The sequence below is a fragment of the Lepidochelys olivacea genome (assembly GCF_965140295.1).
Source record: "Lepidochelys olivacea isolate rLepOli2 genome assembly, chromosome: 4".
In the NCBI taxonomy this organism is placed as follows: Eukaryota; Metazoa; Chordata; order Testudines; family Cheloniidae; genus Lepidochelys; species Lepidochelys olivacea.
This window is the reverse complement of record NC_140414.1, coordinates 131,142,209-131,169,444: the sequence shown is the minus strand read 5'-3', so window position 1 is coordinate 131,169,444 and position 27,236 is coordinate 131,142,209. Positions and strand designations below refer to the sequence as shown.

The 27,236-nt window shown below is 44.2% G+C and overlaps 1 protein-coding gene across 5 annotated transcripts in view; it reads left to right on the top strand.

The window, feature by feature from the left end:
* NSD2 (nuclear receptor binding SET domain protein 2) overlaps positions 1 to 27,236 on the top strand; it is a 151,352-nt gene that overhangs the window by 23,871 nt on the left and 100,245 nt on the right. For all 5 annotated transcript variants that reach the window (XM_084626525.1, XM_084626523.1, XM_084626522.1 and 2 more), the window contains one exon: positions 22,580 to 22,745. In XM_084626525.1, coding sequence (XP_084482651.1) covers positions 22,580 to 22,745 — 166 coding nt within the window. The remainder of the gene's footprint in view (positions 1 to 22,579; positions 22,746 to 27,236) is intronic.

The window sequence follows — 27,236 nt, the reverse complement described above, 5'->3', positions numbered from 1 at the left end:
TCATGGAGTCAGTCCTTCAACTAACCGAGCCATGGTGGGAGACCTCACCACAACTCTCTGCTTTGAAGGCAGGTGAGCCTAAAGGGATACCCGCCAGCCATTCACGTAAGGCCTCTAAGAAAAGGTCCGTGAGTCCCCATAGTGAGCCCTGATCGACCCGAAAACAATCAGTTCAATCAGTAATCCTGGGTACTGACGGCACTGTAACTGTCTAAATCCGGTACCTAGGATTCATGTGGTATTGTCCTGATAGAGTGTGTCGGATTGCCTAAGGACCCAGTGGGCAAGAGAAACAGAAAATCCATCCTAGGGAAGGCTCTTGCAGTATGGACATTGGTACTGCCTGTGGTACGCCAGGCACTATCAGGTCCATATCACTGGCTTCTTTGGTACGGGCATCTTGGCACCAACAACCACCACTGGTATTGATGCCTTTGGCGCCACCAGACTTCAGTGCATGACAGACTTTTCGGTGTCTGATGCTCCAGTACCGAGTTCACCTGGTGTCTTTGACTTGCCGACAACCTCTGCCGTGCACCCCACTTTTCGTTTTCTGATTCAGAAAGTGAGCAAGAGGATGTGGTCTCCCGCCACTCTTCTCACCTGCTGAATGATGCCCAATTTCACTGTGGACCTCAGTCATATCGTCATCCTGATCCACAGCCTCCCTGGTTTGGTCAGCTGTCGTACCAACCACTGCATCCTTTTCCATCACGGTGTCCCTATTGGGATCATTGGCAGGCTCAAAGACAACAGACCTCCCATAGTCCCAGTGTCACCTATCCGCAACCAGGGAGACACCCTCCTTCAGCTGCTGCTTCAAAGGCATCTGAACCCCCTGATCAGGCAAGAGAGAGACAGGAGGCTGAAGGTGAGGAGAAAATTACCCATCAAGCCCATTTCTCATCATCCTCACCAGATGAGACGGTGATGTCCCCTCTGCCATCTGTGGCAGACTGCTTTAAACTGTTGCAGGACCTGGCACAGCAGGTATCAGAGGCACTAAAGATACTACTACAAAAGGTGACCGAGTCACACCACAAGCTAGTGGATATTTTACGTTCTTCTGCCTCATCCAGAGTAGCCCTCCCTATTAACGAGACACTCTTGGACCCTGCCAAGATCATATGGCAGCCCCCTATGTCTGTCCCACAGACATGCAAGCAGGCTGACAAAAAAATATTATGTGCTGGCGAAAGACTCAGTTTCCTTTCTCCCACCCACCTCTCAATTCGTTCATAGTGGATGCGGTCAACTCAAAGGGCCCCCAATTTAAATCCACCCACTATGACCTGGACTGGAAGCACCTGGTTCTTTGGGGGAGGAAAACATACTCCTCGGCTGCTCTTCAGTTCCTCATTACAAACTATCAAGCCTTAATGGCAAAATACAATTACCAGAAAAATTTGAAACTGAACTCTTTTATAAAACAGCTTCCTGATTCGCATAAGGAACAATTCAAGGCCATAGTCAAAGCAGGCCAACTGGCGGCTAACACATCTCTCCAGTCTGCACTTGATGCAACAGCAGCACGCTCCATTTCTACTGCCATCATGATGAGACCAGCCTCCGCTCTAATGGGCGTATGAAGGAATGGGACCAACTGCCAGCACCAGTAATTCTTTATGCAGTGTTGTTGGGCACCACTAGGATGATCACTGGTAAGACTGATGTTTGAGGAAAAGGAGGAAAAATCTAAGCCAGCAAAAAATCTAGGGATTGTGGTCTGCATCTACTACGATGTTTGTCCATGAGGCTTTCAGATCCATGTGGGGAAAGTCCCAAACCTCTGACCTCAGTTGATATATTCTGGGATTGTGTCCTAATTTCCTGCTCTGTGGCTGACTGTGACTCTGCCACTTGATTCTTACATTCAGTGCTCCAGCAATGTTTCACCCAGTGGGAAAACTGCAATATTTTCAGATTCTAAGGCCGGAAGGGATCATTGTGATTATCTTGTGTGCCCTCCTGTACTGCACAGGCCATAGAATTTCCTCAAAATAATTCCTTGAGCATATCTTTTAGAAAAAACATCCAGTCTTGACTTAAAAATTGCCAGTGATGGAGAATCTACCATGACGCTTGGTAAATTGTTCCAAGGATAAATTATTGATAGTGAGAATAATTAATGCCCTATTTTCAGTCTGAATTTGTCTAGTTACAACTTCTAGCCTTTAGATTCTGTTACGACTTTCTCTGCTAAATTGAAGAGCCTATTATTAAATATTTGCTCCCCATATAGGTACTTATAAATTGTAATTGTCACTCCTTAACCTTCTCTTTGTTAAGCTATGTAGGTAGACTCGAGGAGCTCAGTCAGTATAATGTACTATTTTGTAATGACCTTGCTTTGGGTGCTTTCCTGGTTAGGTAGTGGATGGTAATGACATCAACCATCTGTGGTTACTGACCATGTGCAACAGAGCTTATAGAATTTAGTATAGACAACTTTGTATGGATTCTTTCACCTGTAAGTAATGTCAGGCTGGATAAATTCTTGCAATTCAATTTCAGCCTCCTCTATTCAAGATAAACACTTAATTTTCTGGTGTCAAATGTGGTATTCAGTTAGAGCAGATGTTAGGGAGCTCTTGTAGCAGCATAGCTGTGGTAGCATACATGCAGTACACAATCATCAGCCATATGTAGCATGGGGAATAAAATCCCAGATCTTAATCCAAATCCCCCTACCCAAGGTTTTAATCACAGAATGAAGTGCAAATTTCTTTTGGTAGGTGGTAGTACTAGACCTTATTTGGTGTACACTGACTAACAATTAGAAGAAAGGTCTGGTTCCATGTGGGAGTGGTGAAGACCTGTAAGCCACTGTTACTCTTCTCCTGATGTTAACTTGGCCAGATTATCCCCGGAAGTTGAGAGGATGATAGACTTTTGGTCTTCCTCAGAATTTTCTCTCATCCATTCATCCATCTGTAACAGTATGAAAAGGTCTTACTGTCACAGAGATATGTCCAGTACTGCAGATACTTCGAAGATGTGATAGGTTTTTTTGGTTCTTGGGTTGTGGAAGAGTTTTTGTGTACTTTACTCATACTGTTTAATGCAGTTTTCCAGACTGTGGTTGTTTTCCCCCCAAACCTCCGCCCCTTAGTAGCCAAAGATGTAGCTTGCTGTGAAGAGGCACTTACTTCATATTTTCAAGGTTAACCATGCAGTCTGTAGAAATTTTTGAGGGGTAAAGTGTTCCATTCCTTTCAGAGGTGGTAATTTAGATGCCAGTGTTGGTACTTGAAATGTTAGCATTGTTAGCCATTTCACTGTTCATCAAAACAAAGAAGAGGAAGTATATTATATGGATCTACACAATCTACTCTTGAGTGACTGCTCATTTTGGGTAGGCCTTTAACAACACACAGCAAAATTTGGGCTGAGTGTAATAGATTTAATTTTCCTGAAGCGGGGCTCAGCTTTCAAAAGTTTGAGGAAATTCTGGTTTCGTGGATGTATTGTGATAACTATTGTTTTTGTGAATGCATCTAAAGATTGTTAATCTAATAAGCTCCTTTTATAAAAGGTTAACAATAATATGCTGTCTAAGTGGGGTTGGACTTCGGTTTCTCTGGAATCCTTCATTTGACCGGAAGGGATCAGTACAAAAGAGCATTGTTAATGACTTCACTAAATTCTGAATGTGTTGGCAGGAGAGTTAGGGTTAAAGTTTGTCCCTGAACTGTGCACTAATCTAGGTCACCAATCTAGGAAACCAGTTTTCTATTTTGGTCCCTTTTGACTATTCTTTCTATGACCACCTTAGGTTTTGCAGGTCTCTGTCTCCTTTTTCCGGCGCACCGACAGTGAAGGATCTTACCTATACTGTTCTTGTATTTTGTGCTTCTCCAGCAAAAGAAGCAGAGTGAAATTGATCTGAGGATCACAAGATGTTGCACTCAACTGCTGCTCTTGCTTGTACAGTACTTTAGGCATTAGCATTAAAGACAGGATCCTTCATAGAGAGGTTCTGGAATTGTATAGTTAAAAAAAATATAAAGGGATAAAATGAACAATGGTTCTTAGAGTGCTTGTCCATATATATTCCACTCTTGGTGATGCATTTGAGCTCCATGCTCTTGATCAAAGTCTTTTAGCCACCAGTGTCTGTTGAGACTGTGCCGCTTGTGCACTCATGCATATGTAAAACACCACCCCCCGCCCCTAAGGCATAAAGGGTGGAGTGGGGTCAGCAGGCACTCAGTTTCTTCTTTACTGTCTGTGACTGTGAGACAGAATTGAAAGCAATGTCCCTGTCTCTTGCGCTCTTGTGATTTAAAACTGATTTTTATATGTAGTTGCCTATTCAGTATAGATTACTAGTTAGTTTAGGATAGCTTTTCTTACTGGGTTTCTGTTCTTGGTAGTTTTTCCTCTTTCATTACCTGGTACTAGGCTTCAGCCCTTACACCTGCTCAAAAGTTGCTGGGATTCAAATACAGCTGCTCACATGGGAGGCAGTCCCACTCTGTGGTGGATATAACATGTGCATGTTGTTTTTGGGTGAAGGATGTATCCGTGCCAAATGCTTGATTTGTTGTTCCTTTTTCTAAAAGAGCCCAAAACCTAAAGCAAACTCATTTAGGCTCTTTCTGCAGGACAAGTTGATGAGGCTAGCCTCTGATCTAGGTAAGCAAGATCCACCTGGATCTGAACAGTACTCCGCCAGAAGTGCTCTGTTGACTGAGTGCTATGATCTCCTCTAGACTCCCAGTTCCTGAGAAATATTTCTCTCCGGCTTCCACGTCTAAGCCTTTTTCATCAGCAGAAAGAGGTAGTATGCAGCTCCACTCTTGTAAAGGCCATCATCTGAGGAGACTGTTAAGCATGGGCCACCCCCTGGCTCCTCTCACAGAGGTAACACAAAGCCTGATGTAGGTCCTGCATTCCAATTTCTGTATACCAGTATTGGCCAAGGAGCACCCTCATGTTCTCAGCTACGGCCTGCTGGGCACTTGGTACCAAAGAGGTTCTGATGACCTCAGTATCAACCTTGTCTGCATAGTCTACCCTGGTACTGACCACCGTAAAATTCCTGCTTACGGTACTGACAATCTCAACACTGAGATTCAAAGTCCTGGGAGATCTGCCTTCTCTGAGTCTCCGCTGTTATGGACACAGTGAACGTTCTCCAGAGGTACCAACCATGGATATTTCTCCAGCACTGAGTATGTCTGTGATATCTGAAATATTTTCCCAGCTCAGATCCTGGGACTCCGATGAAGTCGCTGCCTCCACTTAAGGTGGAATAGTTATTCTTCTTTGAGTGGATCCCTATGTGTGTTCCACTTCATGTCGGCATGTGCCTCTCAAGCTCTTAATCAGAGATGTTCAGCCTGCACATGCGCCTTAAATTACTTCATACAATATCAAGGTTGGAAGGGACCTCAGGCGGTCATCTAGTCCAACCCCCTGCCCAAAGCAGGGCCAGTCCCCAATTTTTGCCCCAGATCCCTAAATGGCCCTCTCAAGGGTTGAACTCACAACCCTGAGTTTAGCAGGCCAATACGCAAACCACTGAGCTATCCCTCCCCACATTGAGTTATCCCTCCCCGCATGCCACGTCATGCCAGACACCGAGGCTATGTAGGGGTGCATGAGTGAACCATCTTTGTCAACTACCTCAACCTGAGCCAGAGCCTTAGCGTGTCTGCCTTGAGCATTCCTTAGCCCAAAGATTCTCAATCTTTTTCTTTCTGAGGCCCCCCCATCATGCTATAAAAACTCCATGGCCCAGCTGTGCCACAACAACTGTTTTTCTGCATATAAAAGCTAGGGCCGGCTTCAGGAGGTAGCAAGTAGGGCAGTTGCCCAGGACACCACAGGGGGCCCCACAAGGCTAAGTAGCTCAGGCTTCAGCCCCACGTGGCAGGGCTTGGGGACCTGGGCTGCAGTCCTGTGTGGTGTGGCTTTGGCATTCTGCCCTGGGCCCTAGTGAGTCTAATGCCAGTCATGCTTGGAGGACCCCCTGAACCCTGCTCGTGTCCTGTCCAGGGGACTCCAGACCTCTGGTTGAGAACCACGGCCTTAGCCTATTTTTCCTTAGTTAAAATAATCTAGTAGCTGGTAACATAGTTGTTCATATAGTTAGTTTGTATAGGGGATTGTTGCATTGTTTTTGTTCTCTCCTCTTTGCCCCACCAGGAGACTGTTTTCTTGGAAGGACATGCCTGGCTCTCTGGGCTCCAAATGCTGCCTCTCCTGCCAAGAGGCTACTCCTGTAAGCCAGGGGTTCTCAACCTTTTTCCTTCTGAGACGCGCCCCCCCCCCCCCCCAAACATGTTTAAAAACTCCACAGTCCACCTGTGCCACAACTGTTTTTCTACATATAAAAGCCAGGACCAGTGTTATGGGGTAGCAAGCAGGGCAATTGCCCTATGCCACAGGGGACCTGCAAAGCTAAGTTGCTCAGACTTTGGTTTCAGCCCCAGGTGTCGGGACTTGTTTTCAAAGTGGAATAAAATTTTTATCCTTTCTGCTGAGATGCAGTGTTACCATGGTTACCGAGATACCTGCTCATGAAGGATTTATGCAGTAGCAAACTGGTGATTTAACAGCCTTGTCTTCTAAAAATAGAAACCGTTAAGAAAATGCTACTTGGCTACTGGAAGCTAAATACTGCAACAAAATTAAAACAAGGATAAACAAATGTATGTTGTTAAAATTTGATCATTGTTTGGTATAAAGTTCAAATTTGAGCAGCATTTGTGTTTTAAAAATATATTGTTTCATGGAATTCTCATTGTCACTTCTTAGTCACAGGATGATGATGGAGCAGCTCTCTCCTAGATCAGTTTTTTGAACCTCTGAAATGGTGGCAGCTTATTTTGACACAAGCTTTTGTGGGTCCTTTCCCCTGAAGAACTTACAGCCTAATCAAGAAGAGGAAGTGGATGAGATATTCTTCAAGTAGGTACAAAGATTAGCTAGCACACATGAGCTGGTATTAATGGGGGATTTTAACTTCCCAGATATGTGTTGGAAGATTAATACAGCAAAATGTAATATGTCCTGCAAGTTCTTAGCATGTCTAGGGGACAGTTTTCTGATTCAGAAAGTAGTGGAAACTAGAGGGTCATCCATTTTGAGTCTGGTTTTGACAAACAGGGATGAATTCATCGCGAATGTGAAGGTGGTCAGGAACATGGGATGAAGTGATCGTGATCTGATAGCATTCAAGATCCTAAGGAAAGGAGGACACGAGAACAGCAAAACAAGGACACTGGACTTCAGAAAAGCCGCTTTCAAACAACTCAGAGAAATAGTATGCGAGGTCCCATTGAGAAACCAGGTAGGAAGAATAGGAGTCGAAGTTGGCTGGCAGTTCCTAAAAGATGTAAACAAGAGGCTCAACATCAAGCTATTCTGATGCAAAGGAAAGACCAGAAGAGTCACAGGAGACCAATATGGCTGCAAAAGGAGCTTTTTAGCTATCTAAACATCAGAAGGGATACATACAGGAAATGGAAGGAGGGGCATGTCACCAAGGAAGTATACATGGGAATAGCACCAGTGTGTAGAGACAAAATCTGGAGAGGAATGAGTTTTAACATTTCTTGCCAGTTATGAGACAAGAAGGGGTTCTACAAAAATAACAGACTAAAAAGAAAGATGGTGTATGTCCACTGCTCAGTGAAGATGAGCTGGTAATGGAAGATAAAGTGGCGCTGCTCAGTGCCTACTTTGCTTCAGTCTTCACACAAAAAATAACTCTGCTAGTCTGATCACATGTTATCATAGATAAGTAAGGGGACGGGATGCAGATCAGGATAAGTAAAGAACACATCAGAGCTCTTCTAACTAATTTGACCAACTTAAGTCACAGGGCCTGATGCTGAAGGAATTAGCTGAAGAAATCTCTGAGCCACTGGCAATTATATTTGAAAACTGATGGATGAGAGGTCCTGGAAGACTGGAAAAGAGCTAATAGTATCCATCTTAAGAAGGGGGAGCCAGGGAACTATAGACCAGTCAGCCTGACGGTGATACCTGGGAAGCTACTAGACGGATGTGTAAAACATTCAGTTTGTGAATACTTGCAGGATGAAGGGGTGATCATTAGCAGCCAGCATGGATTTACTGAGAACAAATCGTTCCAAACCAGCTTGATTTCCTTCTTTGACGGGGTAACTGGTTTGATACGGGGAAATGCAGCGGACATAATATACCTTGACTCCAGCAAGGGGTTTTGATACAGTCCCATATGACATTCTCATAAGTAAGCTGGAAAAAATGTGGACTCGACAGAACTACCATTAAGTGGATAAATAATTGGTTAAACAACTGCAAATGAAGAGTAATGATTAATGGAATGATGTCACTTTCGAAGGAGGTCTCAAGTGGGGCTCCACAGGTGTCTGTTCTGGGTCCAAACATCTTTATTAATGACTTGGATGTAGGAATAGAAAGCATAATGATCAAATTTTGGCAGAGGGTGGCAAACATTTTGAAGGATAGGGCTAAAATTCAAAAGGATCTTGATAAATTGGAGAACTGGACTGTAGACAATAAAATGAAATTCAACGAAGACAAATGTAAGGTGCTACACTTAAAAAAGAAAAAAACAAATGTGCAAATACAGAATGGGGGATAACTGGCTTGGCAGCAGTACTGCTGAGAAGGATCTGGGAGTTGTGGTGGATCACAACCTCAACACGAGTCAGCAATGTGATGCTGTTGCAAAAAAAAAAAAAAAAAGGGCAAAAGCAATTTTGGGTTGCATTAACAGCAATTCGTAGTGTGCAAGTTACAGGAGGTTATTGATAGCTTGTCGCTGGTTAGTCCTCTGCTGGAATACTGTGTCCAGGTTTGGTCACCAATGTATAGAAAGGATGTAGAGAAACTTGAAAGGATCCAGAGGCGAGTGACAAAGGTGATCAAAGGGGTGGAATGCCAGCCATATAAGTGAAGGCTGAAGGAACTGGGTATGTTTAGTTTGGAAAAGGGGGGACATAATAGTGGTCTTCAAGTACTTGAAAGGCTGCCATAAAAAAGATGGAGAAAAATTATTGTTCTTTGAGTGCTTGCTCATGTCCATTCCATATTAGGTGTGTGTGCTCGTTTTCCGTCAGTGGTGTACGTAGGGGACTGACGCCCCCAGGAGTGGCGCACACATGCTGTGATACAAGGCATGCCACCAGCTACCCCCACCCTCCATTCCTTCTTGCCGCCAGTGACGGTGCTGGAATGTCTGCTGCTTTGACTAGCTTTTCACTTCATTCAGTGTGTGTCTCAAACTTTTTCCCTGTAAAATATTGTATATAGTTAGTAGTTACCCTTAGTGTTAGTTCTAGTTAGTTGCTCCCAGACAGGACTCGGCCTAGGGACCGGGCATGTCCCGGTCCCCAGGCTTTAAGCCATGTGATTGTTGTAAGAGGCCTGTGCCCATCAGTGACCTGCATGTTAGTTGTTTAAGGTGTCTAGGCGAAGGACACACAAGCGACAAGTGTCACATCTGTAAATCATTTAAACCGCAAACAACAAAGGAGAGACACATCCTGATGGTGCCGGGGACCATGCCGACTCTGGAGTGGAGGTCTGACTCGTCCCCAAGCACTGCAGCATCGGTGCAGAGCTCCCCGTCAGGGCCATCTACAAGCTGACAGTGATCCCCGGCCAAGAAGCCCAAAAGGACTGCGTGGGGAAGATCTCTCACTTCCCATAAGGGAAAGAAGAGGGCCAAAGGAGAACCAAGACCTGTACTGGGCTACTCAACGCCTCAGTCAGGGAGTCAGCCCTCAACTCAAGTCAAGCAGTCTAGCCCCTCTCATACTATGTCTGCCACACCGGACAGTGACGAGGGCCTCCATCAACTAGAAGTCCCGTCAAGCACAGGAGATCCTGACGCTACCGGTGCCACCCACACCGGCTCTGGCAGTACCCAAGTCTAGGGGTAAACCTGCCTTAGGACCGTTCTGCGTGCCCCGCCTCAGCGGCACCATTCCCAATTGCAGGGGATGTTCCACCAGCACTCACCTGCACAGAGCCGTCATGCCTCAGAAGTAGGGAGGCAGGCTCAGAGAAGCCCTCTTTGGTCTCTGGACCCTGGGAACCAACAGCGGGATTCGAGGCGAGGCTCACTGGTAATCTGGCACAGACCTGCAGAGGCACGCACCCCCCAGCATGAGCGTCGAGACACGGGTCGGTGTGTCTCCAATGCCTCGGCACCAATCATGCAACCGATTGGTTGCACAAACCCACTGGTCACTCGCCGGCACCTGTTGCCGAGACACGAATCCGCACGGTCGGTGAGATCCGACAACCAGCCTGCTCCTGCTCTCAGGCCTGCTCTAGGTCCTGGTACCAGTCGAGCCGCACAAGTCGTAGATTGCTGGTCTACTGACGCCGATATGCCGAAGATCCTCAAGGGCCCATGTGAGGCACTTGTCTTGATTGGACAGGTGGACGTCGAGGCACAGCAGCCAGCACTGTTTTAACTTCTGCGTATTTCTAATTTATTTTTTTAACATAAGTCTCATGGCCTTTATTATGCATAATAAAGTTGGACCTTTATTGTGCATCAAGATCCGTGTATTCTGTGGCTCTCTCCTAGAAACTTTGGAAATACTGCAGGAGCTTCAAAGATTTCTTTTTTTAATGGAAGTTTTATTGAGTAAAACAATAAACAGATATTTATATTCAGTTATTTGATATTCATTTTTCAGTATGTCATGGGTTATTTTTCTAGGTTTCAAAGTTGATATGCTCTTTAATATGATTGGGATTGTTTGTACCTCATAGCTGTTTTGGGCTATCTACAGACTTGGGAACTGATCACTATATTAGTTTTACACTCATTTATAAAGTTTTCTTCATAGCCATGAATGCTAGAAACATGCAGGTTTTTAAAAAGTGCAAGCTTGAGGTCTTGGGGAACAATTCTATGGCAAGGGATAAATTCTGGAACAAATTCACCAGCTACAAAATTAGGCAGGGGTAAAAAACAGGGCCCTTTATCTCTCACTTTTTAAATTGCCTTCTGTCTAAAACTAAACATGTTAATTATGAAAAAAGTCTCTCCTTTAAACAAAAATAAAAAAATAAAAATTCTAATCTTATATATTGTATTGTGTATCTTAAAAATGTTTAAGGAAGATTCCTCTGGGCCTGTATTTTTGTTTTTATTTCCATCAATACACATTTTTCATTCAGATCAAATCTCTAAGTGTTTTTTCATCGTTCCTTTCTGACCTTAAAATCTACAAATCTATTATCTGGTCTGATTTCCTATGTTCCACAAACCCTGCAATATCGCCCAGTATGAAGCCCATAATTTATGGTTGATCTAAAGTAGGGGTCTGCAACCTGTGGCACGCGTGCCAATTTTTACTGGCACGCTGCTGCCAGCCCCACTCAGCCCGCTGCCTGCCTGGGTGAACAGAACCCCAGGCCGGCAGCGGGCTGAGCGGGGCCTGTGGCTGGGACCCCAGCTGGCAGGAGCCAGGGGACGGAATCCCAGACCGCTGGCAGGCTGAGCCACTGCCAGTCTGGGGTTCTGTCTGCCACCCCACTCAGCCTGCTGACAGTCTGGGGTTCTGGCGGCCGGTCCCTTGCCAGCTGGGGTCCTAGCCATCGGCCCTGCTCAGCCTGCTGCCGGCCTGGGATACCAGCCGCCAGCCCCACTCACCTCGCTGCTGGTCTAGGGTTCTAGCTGCCCAGCCTCCTGCCAGCTGGGGTCCTGGCCGCCGCCCCGCCCAGCCCACTGCCAGTCTGAGGTTCCGTCGGGGGGCCCTGTAAATGTAAAATTTATTACTGGCACAGGAAACCTTAAAATTAATGAAGACTTGGCGCGCCACTTCTCAAAGGTTACCGACCCCTGATCTAGAGCATGTCTCTTAGAAGGGCCTCCAGTCTTGATTGAAAGACATTGTGATGGAGAATCCTGACCTCCCTGCCATTTTAGGAATTGGCTGGCTTTAGCCCTGCTTGGATACATGAACTACTTTGGATACAGATGTCTTTTGTTCCCATACTTATTTTTGTGTGGTGGTGTTGCCACATGATGATGTAATATCACATTCCCATATAATATCATTACCCTCGTGGACAAATTTGTTGATTTCTCTCCTCCTGTTTTCATCTACTTTAACAACTGTCTCTGACTAACTGGATATCCAGTACCAACTCTCTTTGCTTGGTGATGTTCTTTGCTGGGAGCAACTCGATTTCCTGCAGCATCTCTTATACCTAGGCATAGCCTTGTGCATTTTGTGGTCACAGAACTTGCTGTAGAATCCACTCATTGTTGCAGAATTGTGCTCCAGAATGTAAGTGTTCTCGTGTGTGTGTGTGTGTGTGTTGTTTTTAAATTATTTCTAAGCTCTTATGGTTGGAAAGGTCCTTTCTAAAAGTGAATGACAAAGTAATGAAATACTGGCTTTCTGATGCTGCAGTCAGCTTGAAACAATAGTTCTAAGGTGTCAGCTGGCCCATTCATATAACTTATGTAGACTCTGAAACCTAAGGACAATATAGATGTTAGCATTGTTAACTATGTCACTGCTCATCATTTTAGAAGAAACATTCAGACAGTATATTTATTCCACAATCCCAAACTACCTTTCATTCCTCTCTTGGTGTAAAAAAAGCTTTATTTGTCCCTTACTGGCTACTAATATGCTCAGTTTCCTCCCACCTCCACATACTCACAAGACAACTTAAATCATAGAATCATAGAATATCAGGGTTGGAAGGGACCTCAGGAGGTCATCTAGTCCAACCCCCTGCTCAAAGCAGGATCGATCCCCAATTAAATCATCCCAGCCAGGGCTTTGTCAAGCCTGACCTTAAAAACTTCTAAGGAAGGAGATTCCACCATCTCCCTAGGTAACACATTCCAGTGTTTCACCGCCCTCCTAGTGAAAAAGTTTTTCCTAATATCCAACCTAAATCTCTCCCACTGCAACTTGAGACCATTACTCCTTGTCCTGTCATCTGCTACCACTGAGAACAGTCTAGATCTATCCTCTTTGGAACCCCCTTTCAGGTAGTTGAAAGCAGCTATCAAATCCCCCCTCATTCTTCTCTTTTGAAGACTAAACATCCCCAGTTCCCTCAGCCTCTCCTCATAAGTCATGTGTTCCAGTCCCCTAATCATCTTTGTTGCCCTCTGCTGGATTCTTTCCAATTTTTCCACATCCTTCTTATAGTGTGGGGCCCAAAACTGGACACAGTACTTGAGATGAGGCCTCACCAGTGTCGAATAGAGGGGAACGATCACGTCCCTCAATCTGCTGGCAATGCCCCTACATATACATCCCAAAATGCCATTGGCCTTCTTGGCAACAAGGGCACACTGTTGACTCATATCCAGCTTCTTGTCCACTGTCACCCCTAGGTCCTTTTCTGCAGAACTGCTGCCTAGCCATTCGGTCCCTAGTCTTTAGCAGTGCATTGGATTCTTCCGTCCTAAGTGCAAGACCTAACTTCTGTGATAGTTTTATACATTTTGATACAAACATTTGTGATACTTCCAAAATTTAATATATATGAGCAGAATAAAATAATCTATCAAAAGTCAAAGAAAAACTAATTGGCATTATTACTTTTCAGATTATCCAAATTGCAGAATTTCCAGTCTCTTGCACAAGACTACTGCAGAAACTAGAACTAGAAGCCCTTGCCCATAGGTTAAAGGTGCAGCTTGGCATAGATTACACATGTCCACATGTTTATGATCATTTTATAGAGTAACATTTTCTATCCCATTGACATTCTGAAACAGAATTCTCCTATTTGGGAGTTGGACCAGATCCAGGTTAATACAGTGAGTGAAGTGTTACAGGTTGGATTCTTTACTCAACTGTAGCGTTAACTACATAGCAATGTCATCAAGTTGCAAGCTGTCATGTTTCACCTTTTCTGGGTTGAGAAAAAATAGCTAGTGATGTCACACATTCTTATGGATGAACCATAAGAATGGCAGTGGTTGCTTATCAAATTTCCGAGGAGTATAAAAACCAAGGTATTTGAAATGTGAAGGACTATGGGAGAAGGTAATTTAAAATTACAACTTTTACTTTTGAGCCCTCTCCTGCCCGTTTCTCTTCCATCTTTTTTTCATAAAGCTGGTACCCTTAAAGTATAACTTTCCACTTCAACTTAATTGTGATTATGGAGCAACTCTGTTTCTCTTAATTAAGAAAAAATGAATGAAAAGCAGCCCAACCACTTTTCAAATCAAAGGCTTCTCTTGGAGATTTATCCAGGAAGCAAGGTATATCTCTTTTGGGATTAGATGTCCACCATACCAGCTACTGGCCATCTGAAAGTGCTGCAGGGCTTACCAGTACTGGGACAAAAGAGGCCCAGCGGCAGCCATCTTCTGTATACTCCAAGCATCCTATTATCTTGTGATTTTTCCTCAGACTTCAAGTGCTTGCACATGTCCATTCCAATGTAGGTGTATGTGTGCCCTGAGCACAGCTGCCGGAATTTTTTCCCCAGAGGTATCCATTGGATCTGCTCCAGTGTCCTCTGGTGCCACGGACTCATAGCGCTGGTATAAAGGGCCCCGCCGACTCTGCTTTCCTTGTGTTCCTTCTTACTGCCTATGACAGTTGCTGGAACCTCATTGCTCAGGCAGTCCTCCTAGTGGTTGTTTCTCCAGGTTTTTAGTGTAAACAATTGTTTTGTTTTAGTAATTTTTAGAACTTAGGCAGCTTTGGATGCCCCCACGCTTAGTGGGGTTGTCTGCTTCCCTGGTGCTGGGGCATGCCTCGGTCCCTGGCTTTCAAACCCTGCACCTCCTGAGCTATATCTATGCCTTTGAGCAACCCACATCCGAGCTGTCTCAATGGGGGAAGTTCATAGGAAAGATGCCTGCCAAGTCTGCAGGGACTTTAGGCCCCAGACCAAGAAGGACTAAGCTGCACGACCGAAGGTCCTCCTCCTGGAGGCAGCCTTAAGAACTGCCTCAGAGCCGTGTTTGGACTCCGCACCTAGCACCTCAACCTTGGTGCAGAGCACTCTTCCAAAGGCTCTGGACTTTCGGCACCAATCGTCTTCCCCGGTGTCTAAGAAGAAACACTGTAAGCAGCAAGAGAAGAGCCAGAGTACGGAAGACAAAAGGAGATGGAGAGTGCAAGACCCGTGTCGGGCCGCTCTTAATCCCTGGCACCACATCATCAGGTGCCTGCAACTCTGGTGCCGCAGCAAGCCCCTTGGACACCTACTGGGAGCCACCTCTGAGCAGACAACACACCAGCCAGTTTGCAGTGCTGTCAACCCATGAAGCTTTTGCAGGGGCCAGGGACCTTCTTAACCTACTGGTACTGGGGTCCCTCGAGGATCAGGACTCAGGTGCCACTGAGCAACAGAGAGTTATCACCCAAACCTCAACCAGTGCTGCAGCTGCCGTCCAGGGGAAAACCCGTGTTGTCAGCCTCAGGGTCACCTCGGCGATCTTCTGTGGCATGGAGTGGCAACACACTCTCTCTGCACCGCAGCTCCTCATCTCCGTCTTGGAGCTTAGAGCGCCCCCAACATCATGCAGAGACACTAAAGACCTGGACTCTGGTACTGAGCACAGGACCAAGCCCCACAGGCTGCTGCACATGTCAAGGAATCAACAGAGGCTCCTCAGCCCATTTTAGCCGCCTCATTCTCCTCTCTGGACGAGGTGATAGTGAGACCAGGAATCTCCCCTCCACAAGACTACCACATGGCTTACCAGGACCTGTTAAAGCAGGTAGCTTTGAACTTGGGAGTCCAAGTGGAAATGGTCATGGAGACAACACAGTCTCCTGAACATTTTTTCACTGGTGGGGCCCTTTAGATTGACTCTACCACTTAATGAAGCCATCATGGTCCCAATCAAGGCTCTGTGGTAAACCCCTGCTTCCCTCCCTCTGACAGCAAAGCACACAGAGCGCAAGTATTTCGTTCCCACCAAAGGGTTTGAATTCCTTTTCTTGCACCCTCCCCTGGGATCCCTGGTTGTAGCAGCGGCCAAAGAAAGGGATTGCCAAGGACAGGTGGGTCCTAGCCCAAAGCAAAGGATCCAAAGAAATTGGACATGTTCAGACAGAATGCATATTCCACATCCACTGGGGGCCTGCGGCTCCGCATAGAGAATTAGCAAGCCTTGTTGAGTTATGATTTTAATATGTGGGAGTCCATGTCATAATTCAAGGATGTACTCCCCCAAGACTCCAAACAGTTTTCCTCCCTAATTTGAGGAGGGGAAGACTGGCTCATGCCTCTCTGCAAGCAACCCCGAACGCTGCTGATTCAGTGGACAGATCAATGGTGAAAGTGGTAAAAGTGCGCAGGAGTTTTTGGTTGCAGTCCTCAGGGCTCCCTCATGAGGTGCGACAGACTATTCAGGACCTCCAAAGGCAACGTTGAAATTCCTGGGACTCTGTGTGCCAGCAGGGTTAAGGAAGCAGTATAGGCCACAGCAGACGGGCTGTTACTCTTCTCAACCAGCCAGATAAGACCAGCAGAGGAGAAAGAGCAGAGGGTTCAGGCGCAGACCTCTTCCCCCATGCTTCTTGGCAGGTCCTGCAAAGTCTGGCCCCAGACATTCAGGGTCTTTGAAATACTCATCCTCTTTCAAGTGCTTGTTCATGTTTATTCCATGTCAGGTGTGTGACTTTTCTCCAGGGGTATCCATAGGGCCAGCTCTATTGCCTCTGGAGGTCCGTGCTCATGCACCGGAATAAGTAGTGCCGCTGGCCCTACGCCCTCTCACTTCCGTCTTACTACCCATGACAGTTGCTGGAACAATATTCTTTTGTGCTTCAGCAGTTTCTTCCATTGATTTTTTTCCAAACTCTTGTTGTAAATAGTTGGTAGTTCTAGTAGTGTGTCAGGTAGTTAGTCCCCTTTCAGGACTTTGTTCCCAGGATGGGGCATACCCTGGTCTCCGGGCTTCAAGCCATGTGCGTCCTGCACAAAACCTATGCCCACGAGTGATCACCACTCAAGTTGTCTAAAGTGCTTGGAGGAGACTCATGTAAAGGACAGGTGCAGGATCTGCAGGAGTTTCAGATCCTGCAGTCAAAAAGACAGGGACATTAGATTGAAAGCTCTGCTTATGGAAGCCACAGTGAGACTGGTCTCCAAGCCAAGCTGCTTGGACTTGGCACCGAGTACATCTGCCTCGGTGCATAGTGCACTCCCGGCATGGGCTCTCCCAACACCACTCTACTTCCCTGGTACCAGCAAAGCAGCACAGGAAGTATGCCTAAAGGAGACCAGGAAAGCTTGGGGGTGAGATGCGACCCACATTTGGGCCACTCACCAGCCCCTCAGAAGCATATGCCTGCAGAAGCTATGCCACCCACGGTACCTAGTCCGCTGAGAGATCCTCCAAGTACACCAGGCACTAGTAGAAGCAGAGCATACCTGAGGGAACCGTCCATGCCAAAAGCACCTCTGCTGCTTTTCTAGCATAAGTCCCAATTCAGGATATCTGCAGGGCAGCAACCTGGTTGTTGTTTCACACATTCACAATACACTATTCCATTTTCAGCAGGCTAGAGACAATGCTGGCTTTGGGTGCACAGTTTGTTAATCAACTTGAACTCCAACCCCACTTCCTGTACAACTGCTTGTGAGTCACCTTCATTGCAGGCACTGAAAGAAAAAATGGTTATTCACCTTTCTGTAACTGTTGTGCTTTGAGATATGTTGCACATGTCCATTCCAAAACCTTCGTCCCCTCTTTCAGAAGCGGTTGACAAGAAGAAACTGAAGGTGGATGGGGTCGGTGGGGCCTTTTATACTGGTGCTATGAGCACGTGGCCAGAGGGCGCTGGAGCTGACCCAACGGATACCACTAAGGGAAAAAATTCCAGCCACTGTGCTCGGGGCATGCACACACCTACGTTGGAATGGACATGTGCAACAAATCTGGAAGAACAACACTTAGAGAAAGATTAGCAACTTTTATCCTGTCCCAAAACAGAAGAAAAGAAGTTTCTTCTGCTGTCTTCTTCCTACCTCCCTTAAAGGAGGAGGAAGGATCTAAGCATTTTTCCTCTGCAGGAAAGGCCAGTAACATCTTACTCAGGTGCTCCTTCTCTGCTCCACTCAGATAATTGGCAGAAAATTATTGGTGAAGATGAGCAGGGCAGTAAATTGTGCCTTACCTGTCCAGCTACAGGAGAACCTAAGGTACTTGCCCTGATACTCTGGGGGGAGGAGATGGTCTGAGCCCAGAGTGATGTGTTAACTTTGCTCCTCTCAAAGGCAAAACAATGAGACCAATTTGGGGAGAAGGAGATCTCTGGTAGTCTCTCACTCTACACAGGTCCTTCTCCTTAGCAAAACAGAGAGTACACACTGCTCAAATTCAAGCTGCTTCTGCTTCAGTTGCTAATGTACTGGCTGTATGCCTATAAGAAATTAGATGGTAAGTTTGTGTCAAAGTACTTGAATTATTTTTCCCATACAAAATAAAATCATCTGGAAATAAAAGTTTTTACCTTTATTTTATTTTTGCGGACCCCCCCCCCCCCCCATGTGCTTTTAAAAACACAAAAGCAACTTTGCCATTCTTCAGTTCTTTGTCAATATACTACCAATTTAAAAAACAGATTTTTGCTTGAGGAAAAACAGCTCAACTAAAATGTGAACTTCACGTATCCTTATCTCTTATATCAGAACACTAGGATTCCACAGATGTCAAGAATTTCACCTCGGTAGCAGTAGGAATGTTCATTATCATGACAGCCCTTTAAATACAGCCCTGTAACCATCTGAATGCCCAGACTAACTAAAATAGCATTAAGCTGGAATTATTAGGATGGAAATGAGTTAGACAGCTTGTGCCAATAATGTATGTTGTGTCTTAGGAGGTCTTGTAGAATTGCTGTTAACAAATATTACTCTGCTGTGCTTTCACACTGTTTTTTCTACTGATGTGATGTTAAAGAGAAGTCCTGGAGTGTTAGTTAAATTTATTTTAAAAAAACTACAATGAGCTATACAGTTCATCCTTAAAGATACCATTACAGGATTTTGACTCTTGGATCTTGTGCCTTCAATCAGACTTATGCAAGAACTCTGGTCTTTTTTTGGACCTCCGAGGCACCTATAAGTTTTTTGTGGACTGGTCTGCTCCTCACCTTTGCCCAGCCCCCTGACCATGCTCCAATCAGAAGTGCTTCCAGAGGCTTCAGAATATTCTAGACCATTCTTTTTCCTTTCTGTAGTCAGTGAAGCAGCTCTCTGTAAGAACTGCCCAACAATAGCAGCTCTGGCTCTTGTTGCTCACTGCTGTTTAGGTGGACATGAGGTATCCTTTATCTATTTCCCTGAGCTATATCTACTGGCTGCTTAATACTCTAAGGCTGGGGCCATGTTTATACTATGGGGACTGTAGTGGCATAGCTACAGCACTGTAGCTAGTCAGATAGTGTGTACACAGCCTACAGTGATGGAAGGGGTTTTCCATTGCTGTAGGAACACCAGCTCCCCAAGCAGTAATAACTAGGCTTATGGAAGCATTCTTCCATTGACCTAGCTGTGCCTACACTGGAGGTTAGGTTGACATAGTTACAGCACTCAGGGATATAGATTTTTCACACCTCTAAGCACAATAACTGTGTTGACCTAAATTTTTGGTATAGACCAGGCCACAGAATCCTGTGTATCTGGTGCCTTTTAAGGAAGGGCAAACTAACTACCTTGTAATTTTACTTTTGAGATACTGGATACAGTTGTCAAAAGCACATTAAGTTCTATTTTTAAAGATTATTAGTAGGGCCCTACCAAATTCACAGCCATGAAAAACATGTCACTGACCATGAAATCTGGTCTTTGTGTGGCTTTTACCCAATACTATACTGGTTTTACAGGGGGGAGACCAGCATTTCTCAAATTGGGGGTTCTGACCCAAAAGGGAGTTGCATGGGGGTGGGGGAGGACAAGGTCATTATAGGGGGGTCATGGTATTGCCACCCTTACTTCCACGCTGCCTTTAGAGCTGGGCAGCTGGAGAGTGGCAGCTTCTGCCTGAGGGCCCTACTGTTCTGCAGGCCAGCAGCCGAACTCTGAAGTGCAGAAGTAAGGGTAGCAGTACCACAACATGCCCTACAATAACCTTGCAACCCCCCCACATCTCCTTTTTGGGTCAGGACCCCTACAATTACCACACTGTGAAATTTTAGATTTAAATAGCTGAAATAGTGAAATTTACTATTTTTAAATTCCTATGACTGTGAATTTGGTAGGGCCCTAATTATTAAGCACTTACATCATTTTTGGAAATGGGTATTAGGTTTGTAAATCAGTTGCTTTTGAGAATTTTATCCATTATCTTTCAGGATTGCTATCCATCTACTTATTTTCAAATATTGAAATTGTATATTCTGGGTATTAACTCTTTCCTGCACCCGTTCTTTGGAATTTTGTACACATGTGGCTTTGATGTAATTTTTCATGTTGTTGTATTTAACTGCTAGGGAGCGCTTTTTATTTCTCACTTTTGAAAAATATCTGCTGGAATGTTCCAGGTCTTCTGAGATTTCTGGAGTTGAAGCATCCTCAGTGGGAGGGAACACTTGGGGCCGTCTTACAGGCCAAAAAGCTTGAGAGCAATGGGAACACAATTCTTACTGGAGGTATGGACCCAAAAGAGTTAGTCCTGAGATCTTCAGAAAAGCTTAATTAGAAAATGAGGAGCTATCCCGTTCATCACATGAAGGGTTCCCCTCCTCCCAACCCTGGAAAAGCTTTTCAAAAATAAGAAGCGTTAGGCATTATTTCACAACTAGACCAAAAAAAAAAAAATCAATAGTTGAAAAGTTAAGTATCATAATCTAAAATCATTATGGTGTAGCTAAGGTTTGTTAATGTTTGTGTTTAGGAAATCATGTCTTAGTCATAGATTTTTTTAAAGCCAGAAGGTACTATTCTCATCTGACTTTCTATGAATATCCTGACTTAGTACTACATCTCAAAACACTAGGCTTCTTAATTCAATTTTAAACACCCTAGATACTTCATCTCATCTCTTCTCTCCCTTTTTGCTCAATTCTACAATCTAAAAGCCTAGAGCCTAGAAATTTTGGTCCACCTTCTGAACATTGGAATGGTGCTACAAAAGGCTAATGATGTCACATTTTACATAATTAAATAGTAACAGACCACTGGAAATGTGAATCAAAATGTAGCGTTTCTTTAAACATAGCTTTAATTACTTATTATGCTAGATTTAAAAATGTGCACTAGATCTACACGTCTGTTGATACCGAATACAGGAGAATAATCTATTCTGGATAAAGTGAAAAGTTAGACACGGTAGAAATAAAACATGTAAAGAAAGGCTTATGCCAGCGTGTGAATAAATCTGTCTTTATTATAACTCGACTATACTATGATATGGCAAACCTGTTATATGTGTGTCATATAGTTACAAGGGGGAAATTGTTTTTAGTTTATTCTAAATGCTTTGCAGTTAACTTGGCAAAGAGCCTTAAACCAGAAGTATTTATGCTTTCCTCATATTATTTAAAATAAATAGCTTTGGGAGGGACCAGCTTAAATTCTAAAGATTTTACTTCTACCATTGAAAGCATTTTTTAAAAAAGTGACTAGCAAAAGGGGAAAAAACATGTAGGCTTTTGCTGTAGTTTGATGTTCTGACATATAAAGAAGACCTGATATATAGGAGTATTCTTTTTCCTTTTGCTTAGAAATGTAGGTCCTACGTCGGCTGGAAGAATCTACAGTAGTGTTTTGTTTTTTTTTAAACTTCATTTGACGTGCTTGTCTTAATATTTACTAAACTTTAGTGGACAACACTTTATACAAAGAAAGACTGTTGAAGATTTCACATCCTGTACTCTTCATTTAGGGTGTTAGAGCTCACAGTGAACATCCCTGGGTATATTTACATTGAAGCCTGGAGTGAGCTTCCCAGCCCACATACACAATCTCACGCTAACTCAGCTCAAGCTGGCATGCTAAAAACAATAGCATGGATGTTGTGGCTCTGGTGGAGACTCAGGCTAGCCACCTTAACTCAGACCCAGGGGACTGGGTGGGCTTGAAAGCCTGAGCTACTGCCCAAGCCACAATATCCACACTGCTATTTTTAGAATGCTAGCTCTAGCTGAACTAGCACAAGTCTGTCTATCTGGGCTGGGAGGTTTGCTCCTAGTTGCAGGGTAGACATAGTCTTTGAGGTGTCCCAGAGATCATCCAGCAAAACCAGGAAAGGAATAAATTTTACATTACTGATATTTCAGAGGTTTAAAAAAAATAATTCTGCAACCAACCAAAGTTCAGATTTTATTATATACAGAAAGGAAGAAAGAGAAACAAACAAAAATGCAAACGATTTAAAAAAAAATCCTTTTTCAATACCCTTTCTAATACATGTGAAATACTATCTATTTACTACCCTTTCGGGCAAACGTTATTGCTTTCTCTTCTGCCATGCTATTTTTTGTCACTGCTATCACCCCAATCTGCCTCTTTCACACAATAAAATTTACTTTATAAGCTGTGTTAGTTGATTAATTAGTATTTCTTATGTGTATACTATTTAATTAATCAAGGTACAGTTTTGAAGGGGGAAGTGTGGTAACACAGTGTATGTTTTTTCTTTTTTTAAAAGACTCCTGCTAAGAAAGATTCCACTCCAAGTACTGTGAAAGAAGACAAAGTCCATGTGTTGAAGTACAATATAGGGGATTTAGTGTGGTCTAAAGTGTCTGGTTACCCGTGGTGGCCATGCATGGTTTCAGCTGATCCTCTTCTTCATTCCCACACTAAACTAAAAGGTACGTCTTCATTGCTGCACACATTTTCATGGACATAGAGACATTAAATTCTGGAAATTTCATTTCTTCATTTCGTCCATTCAGATAAATTGAGAAACCAAAATCCTTTGTGCTTCAGCACTTGTCTGGGCTACTTGTCAGTTAACGTCTTACTAGCTAGTAACATCAGATTGCATTGGAAAGAAGTGGTGTTCTGGGGAAGCTTAATTTAAACAGAAATTGGAAAAATAGTTTAGGGAATATGAAGGTAACACTTTCGATAACAATGAATTAATAGAAACAAAGGACTGAAGTAGGAGAGAAAATTCACAGTATAGCTCCTTATTTTGAAACTTGTTTTCAATATTTTAATGTTTGTGTTTTCAGCCAAATCAAAGAGAAGTTGATGTTATGACAGCAGTGAACAGGATAAATTCTTTTAGTGTCAGTATAATTATTTGTTGCTGCTTTTCATCAGGGCAGGAACATAGGTAAGGCCTTGCCTTGTAGCTTTTCTTATCAAACAATCTTCCTTTTCCCCGTGAAGCAAAAAAGGAAATCCTGTCTGCCTGCTAGAAGGATGCGTGGCTGGTTTGTCTCTTCCCTTACATTTTTCATTATGGAGTGACCAGTTCAGGCTCCTCTCTAAAATCCAGACAGTTTTATCAATCTCAAAACGGGTTGAAGTTTTAAAAAAAAAAATTCTATGGAATTCAAAATGAATTGGACAACAAGTTTCAGAATGATGTCACAAAAATTGTAGGGTTCAATAGAGTTTGAAAACATTCTAACTTTTGCTACTGTTCAGCAAGTTATGGAAAGGAGGAGAGAGAACCTAGTTTTACTAGGTTTCCCAGGCTGAGATCTGGTGTCCAGGACCAATTTTTAGTTGATTACAATATATTTGAAAAGTATTCAAGTCTCAGTAGAAACATTTTTGTAGGTTATAAATTTTCACAAGATTATATAGGAGACCTCTGAGGGAAGATTTAAAAAACTGGGTTTGTTTAGTCTAGAGAAGAGAACACTGAGGGGACTTAAGTTTTCAAGTACATAAAAGGTTGTTACAAGGAGGAGGGAGAAAAATTGTTCTCGTTAATCTTTGAGGATAGGATAAGAACCAATGGGCTTAAATTGAAACAAGGGCGGTTTAGGCTGGACATTAGGAAAAACTTTGTAACTGTCAGGGTAGTTATGTGCTGGAATAAATTGCCTAGGGAAGTTGTGGAATTTCCACCATTGGAGATTTTTAGGAGCAGGTTAGACAAACACCTGTCAAGGATGGGCTAGATAATACTTAATCCTGCCATGAGTACAGGAGATTGGACTAGATGACCTCTCGAGGTCCCTTCCAGTCCTATCTGTGATGTCAAATGGCTGCCGGAGGCCTATATTTTACATTATTGTTGGGCAGGGGGGGAATAGCCCTTTTTCTTGCACAAAGATGTCAAGTTTAAACCGAGAACTAAGATGTCTTGCCAGTAAAGAAGGAAAAGTTCTTTGAGTATGTTTTCAGCGTGGATCTCAGATTCCACTGTAGGTGTGCATACACCTGAGATCAAAATCTTTTGAATAGCAGTTTCTGTCAGGGGTGCATATGTCCTGTGCCACCTCATGCTTCTGGGTAAGAGCATAAAAAGCAGAGTGATCACAAACTTCCTTCTTACCGCTCAGGCAGTGAGGAAGAACACGAGTGCCTGACCTGCTACTCTCTTTAGAGACTTGAACTTGATTTTATCTATTGCAGAGGAACTTTACCTTCACATTTCCATTTGCTTTTTCCTCCAGTTGGACAAGTCAGTCCCCTCTGTATACATTCTTACAGCAGAGCCAGATGCTTTGTGCCCACTACCATGCTTCGTGGTAGATAGTAAATCCTAAGGGTTCAAACCCTTCCTTTCTGCAAAGGGCTGATTCCTTGAAGGATGAACATAGCTGATAACTCTTCTACTTAGGAGAGAGCCACATGCCAGATATATGGTCTGTGCACAAGTCTTTGTCCGCAAGGTCTGCAAATCCAGGGGATGTTCATGTTACCACCTGTTAGTAATCTGTGCAGGTCACTTCAGATCCAGAGGTAATTAACTATCAAAGTGAGGCTGAAAAAAATCACATCAGCCAGCACTCCCTCAAGCAGGCACCACACTCCAGGTTCAGTCAGTGAAAAGGCTAAGAGTACAGTGACCAAGCCAGATTTGGCAATAAAGCCAGCACCAGTTCCTCATGAAAAGGTGACTTGGTGAGACGCAGGCAGATGGAGCCTTAACATAGCTCCAGACAAGGACAGTCCCAGAAGGAGGACTTGAAACAAAACTCTTCCTATGTCCTCCACAAAAACTGGAGTAGCATGTGGGGTACAAGAATAGGTACTGACCTTGATTCCCCATGACTGTACCCTGCAGATGGCTGTTTTACAGCCTGGAGAACTCAGTGTTCTGTGTGGAGGACATCTTTTGCACTGAAGTGATGACTGGCACTGGAAATAATCACAATATGAGACAGCCGTTTGAAGAGATCTACTCCTCCTCTTGTTGAGCCACTCCTTTTCTCCAATGTCTAGTAGAGCTCCCTCTCCCACCTTTGAAGAGAGTCACTAGGGAGCACAGTAGGCTACTCTAACTGAGACATCCACCCATGAACTGCATTGGGCCAGCCAGCCTCAACCAGGCCAATATTCCTATAGCGTGCCACCTTGGCTATATTGGTCTTACTTTTGTCGCAAGTGTCTAGGAGCAAGACCGTTCACAGACATCCAGAAAGAGGAGGCGAAATCATTCCCTAGTGGCATCAGTGGCTATACCACCAACACTTGAGCCAGACAATAGCTTCTGAAAACATGAGGCAAATGGAGTGACAGTGGCAATCCCCATCGCTACCCAAGGAGTCATCCTCATCATGAGATGAGGCATTGGCACTAGTCTTCATACCAGCAACTGACAACTTTAAAGTATTCCAGGACCTCCTGTCCCACACTGAGAACATCACATATGTTGAAGAAACACTCATATAGAAGTCCCATTGTTTTTTGATGTCTCAAGCTCTATAGCTCTGACCATGATCTCCTTTCTTATCAGCAAGATGTTCTTTGAGCTGGCTAAAGGACTGTGACAACCCCCTGCCATTCTTCCTCCCACTTCCAAATGAGTGGAGAAGAAATACCTGGTGCCTCCAAAAGACTTTAAAAACTTATGTACCCATCCAAATTGAGGGTCGCTCGCTGTGTTGTCACTGCAGGGAAATTCCAAGTTCACAGTGGCATAGTTAAGGACAATGATCTTTAAGAAGCTGGTCTTATTTGGATGCAAGACACATTCCTTGCCATATGGAGCTCCAGGCTGTGAACTACCAGGATATGTTTGCAAAACAACACTTTCTCATCTGGGAGAGGGTCATCCACTCCCTGTCAAAACTCCTGCAGGAAAGGAAAGTTATCAGAGAGGTCCAGATTGTTGCTAGAACATCTTTGCAGACCGTTATGGACACATTTGGCACAGCTACAAGATTGATGACCATGGCTGTCAAAATGAGCTCGGGCTCGTGGCTTCAAGTATCTGGCATACCATACAAGGTAGAAGCCACAGTAGAGGATTGGCCCTTTGATGGAATGGAGCTCGTTAGCCAAAGAACAAAGTACTTATTTCCTTAATGATTCAAGGGCCATCCTATTGTCCCTGAAAACCTATACACCTGGTCTCTATAGGAAACCATGGATTGAGGACACTGTGGTACTCCCATGGTTGACAGCCAGCCTGCCCACAAAAGAAAAGGTCCAGGTATTCCACGCGATTAATCCAACACCATCTGAGGGAGCAGATTTGAGGGGAGCATCAAGAGTCACGTGTGCCAATCCAGAGCGTGTTTCCACCTCCATGAACCACCTTGCCCCTTTTCCACAGCACCCGGGTGTCCATCAAAGCTGACAAATGGGTAGTAGACGTCATTGACCAAGGCTACCATATCAGTTTCTGCCTCAGCTGGGTCACTGGTTTTGGGGGGAGAGGGATAGCTCAGTGGTTTGAGCACTGACCTGCTAAACCCAGGGTTGTGAGCCCAATCCTTGAGGAGGCCATTTAGGGATCTGGGGCAAAAATTGGGGATTGATCCTCCTTTGAGCAGTGGGTTGGACTAGATGACCTCCTGAGGTCCCTTCCAACCCTGATATTCTATGATTTCCCATCCTTTTTCAGTGATTCTTCTCATGAGAGCCTATTACAAACAGAAGTGGCCTTTGCTTTATCTAGGAGCCATAGAAGAGATACTTACAGAATAGAAGGGAAGAGGCTGTTTCTCCTGGTATTTCTTTATCCTGAAGAAAAAAAGGAGTATTTATCCTATCCTAGACCTGAGAAGGCTGAATAATACATGTGCTACCTCAGATGCAGGATGATAGTGCCTGCCTTTGTCATTCCATATGTTCAGATTCAAGACTGGTTCGTGGCTTTCAGCTTACAGGATGTTTACTTCCACACAGCCATCCACCTGGCCCACAGGAAGTTACTAAGATTCACAGTG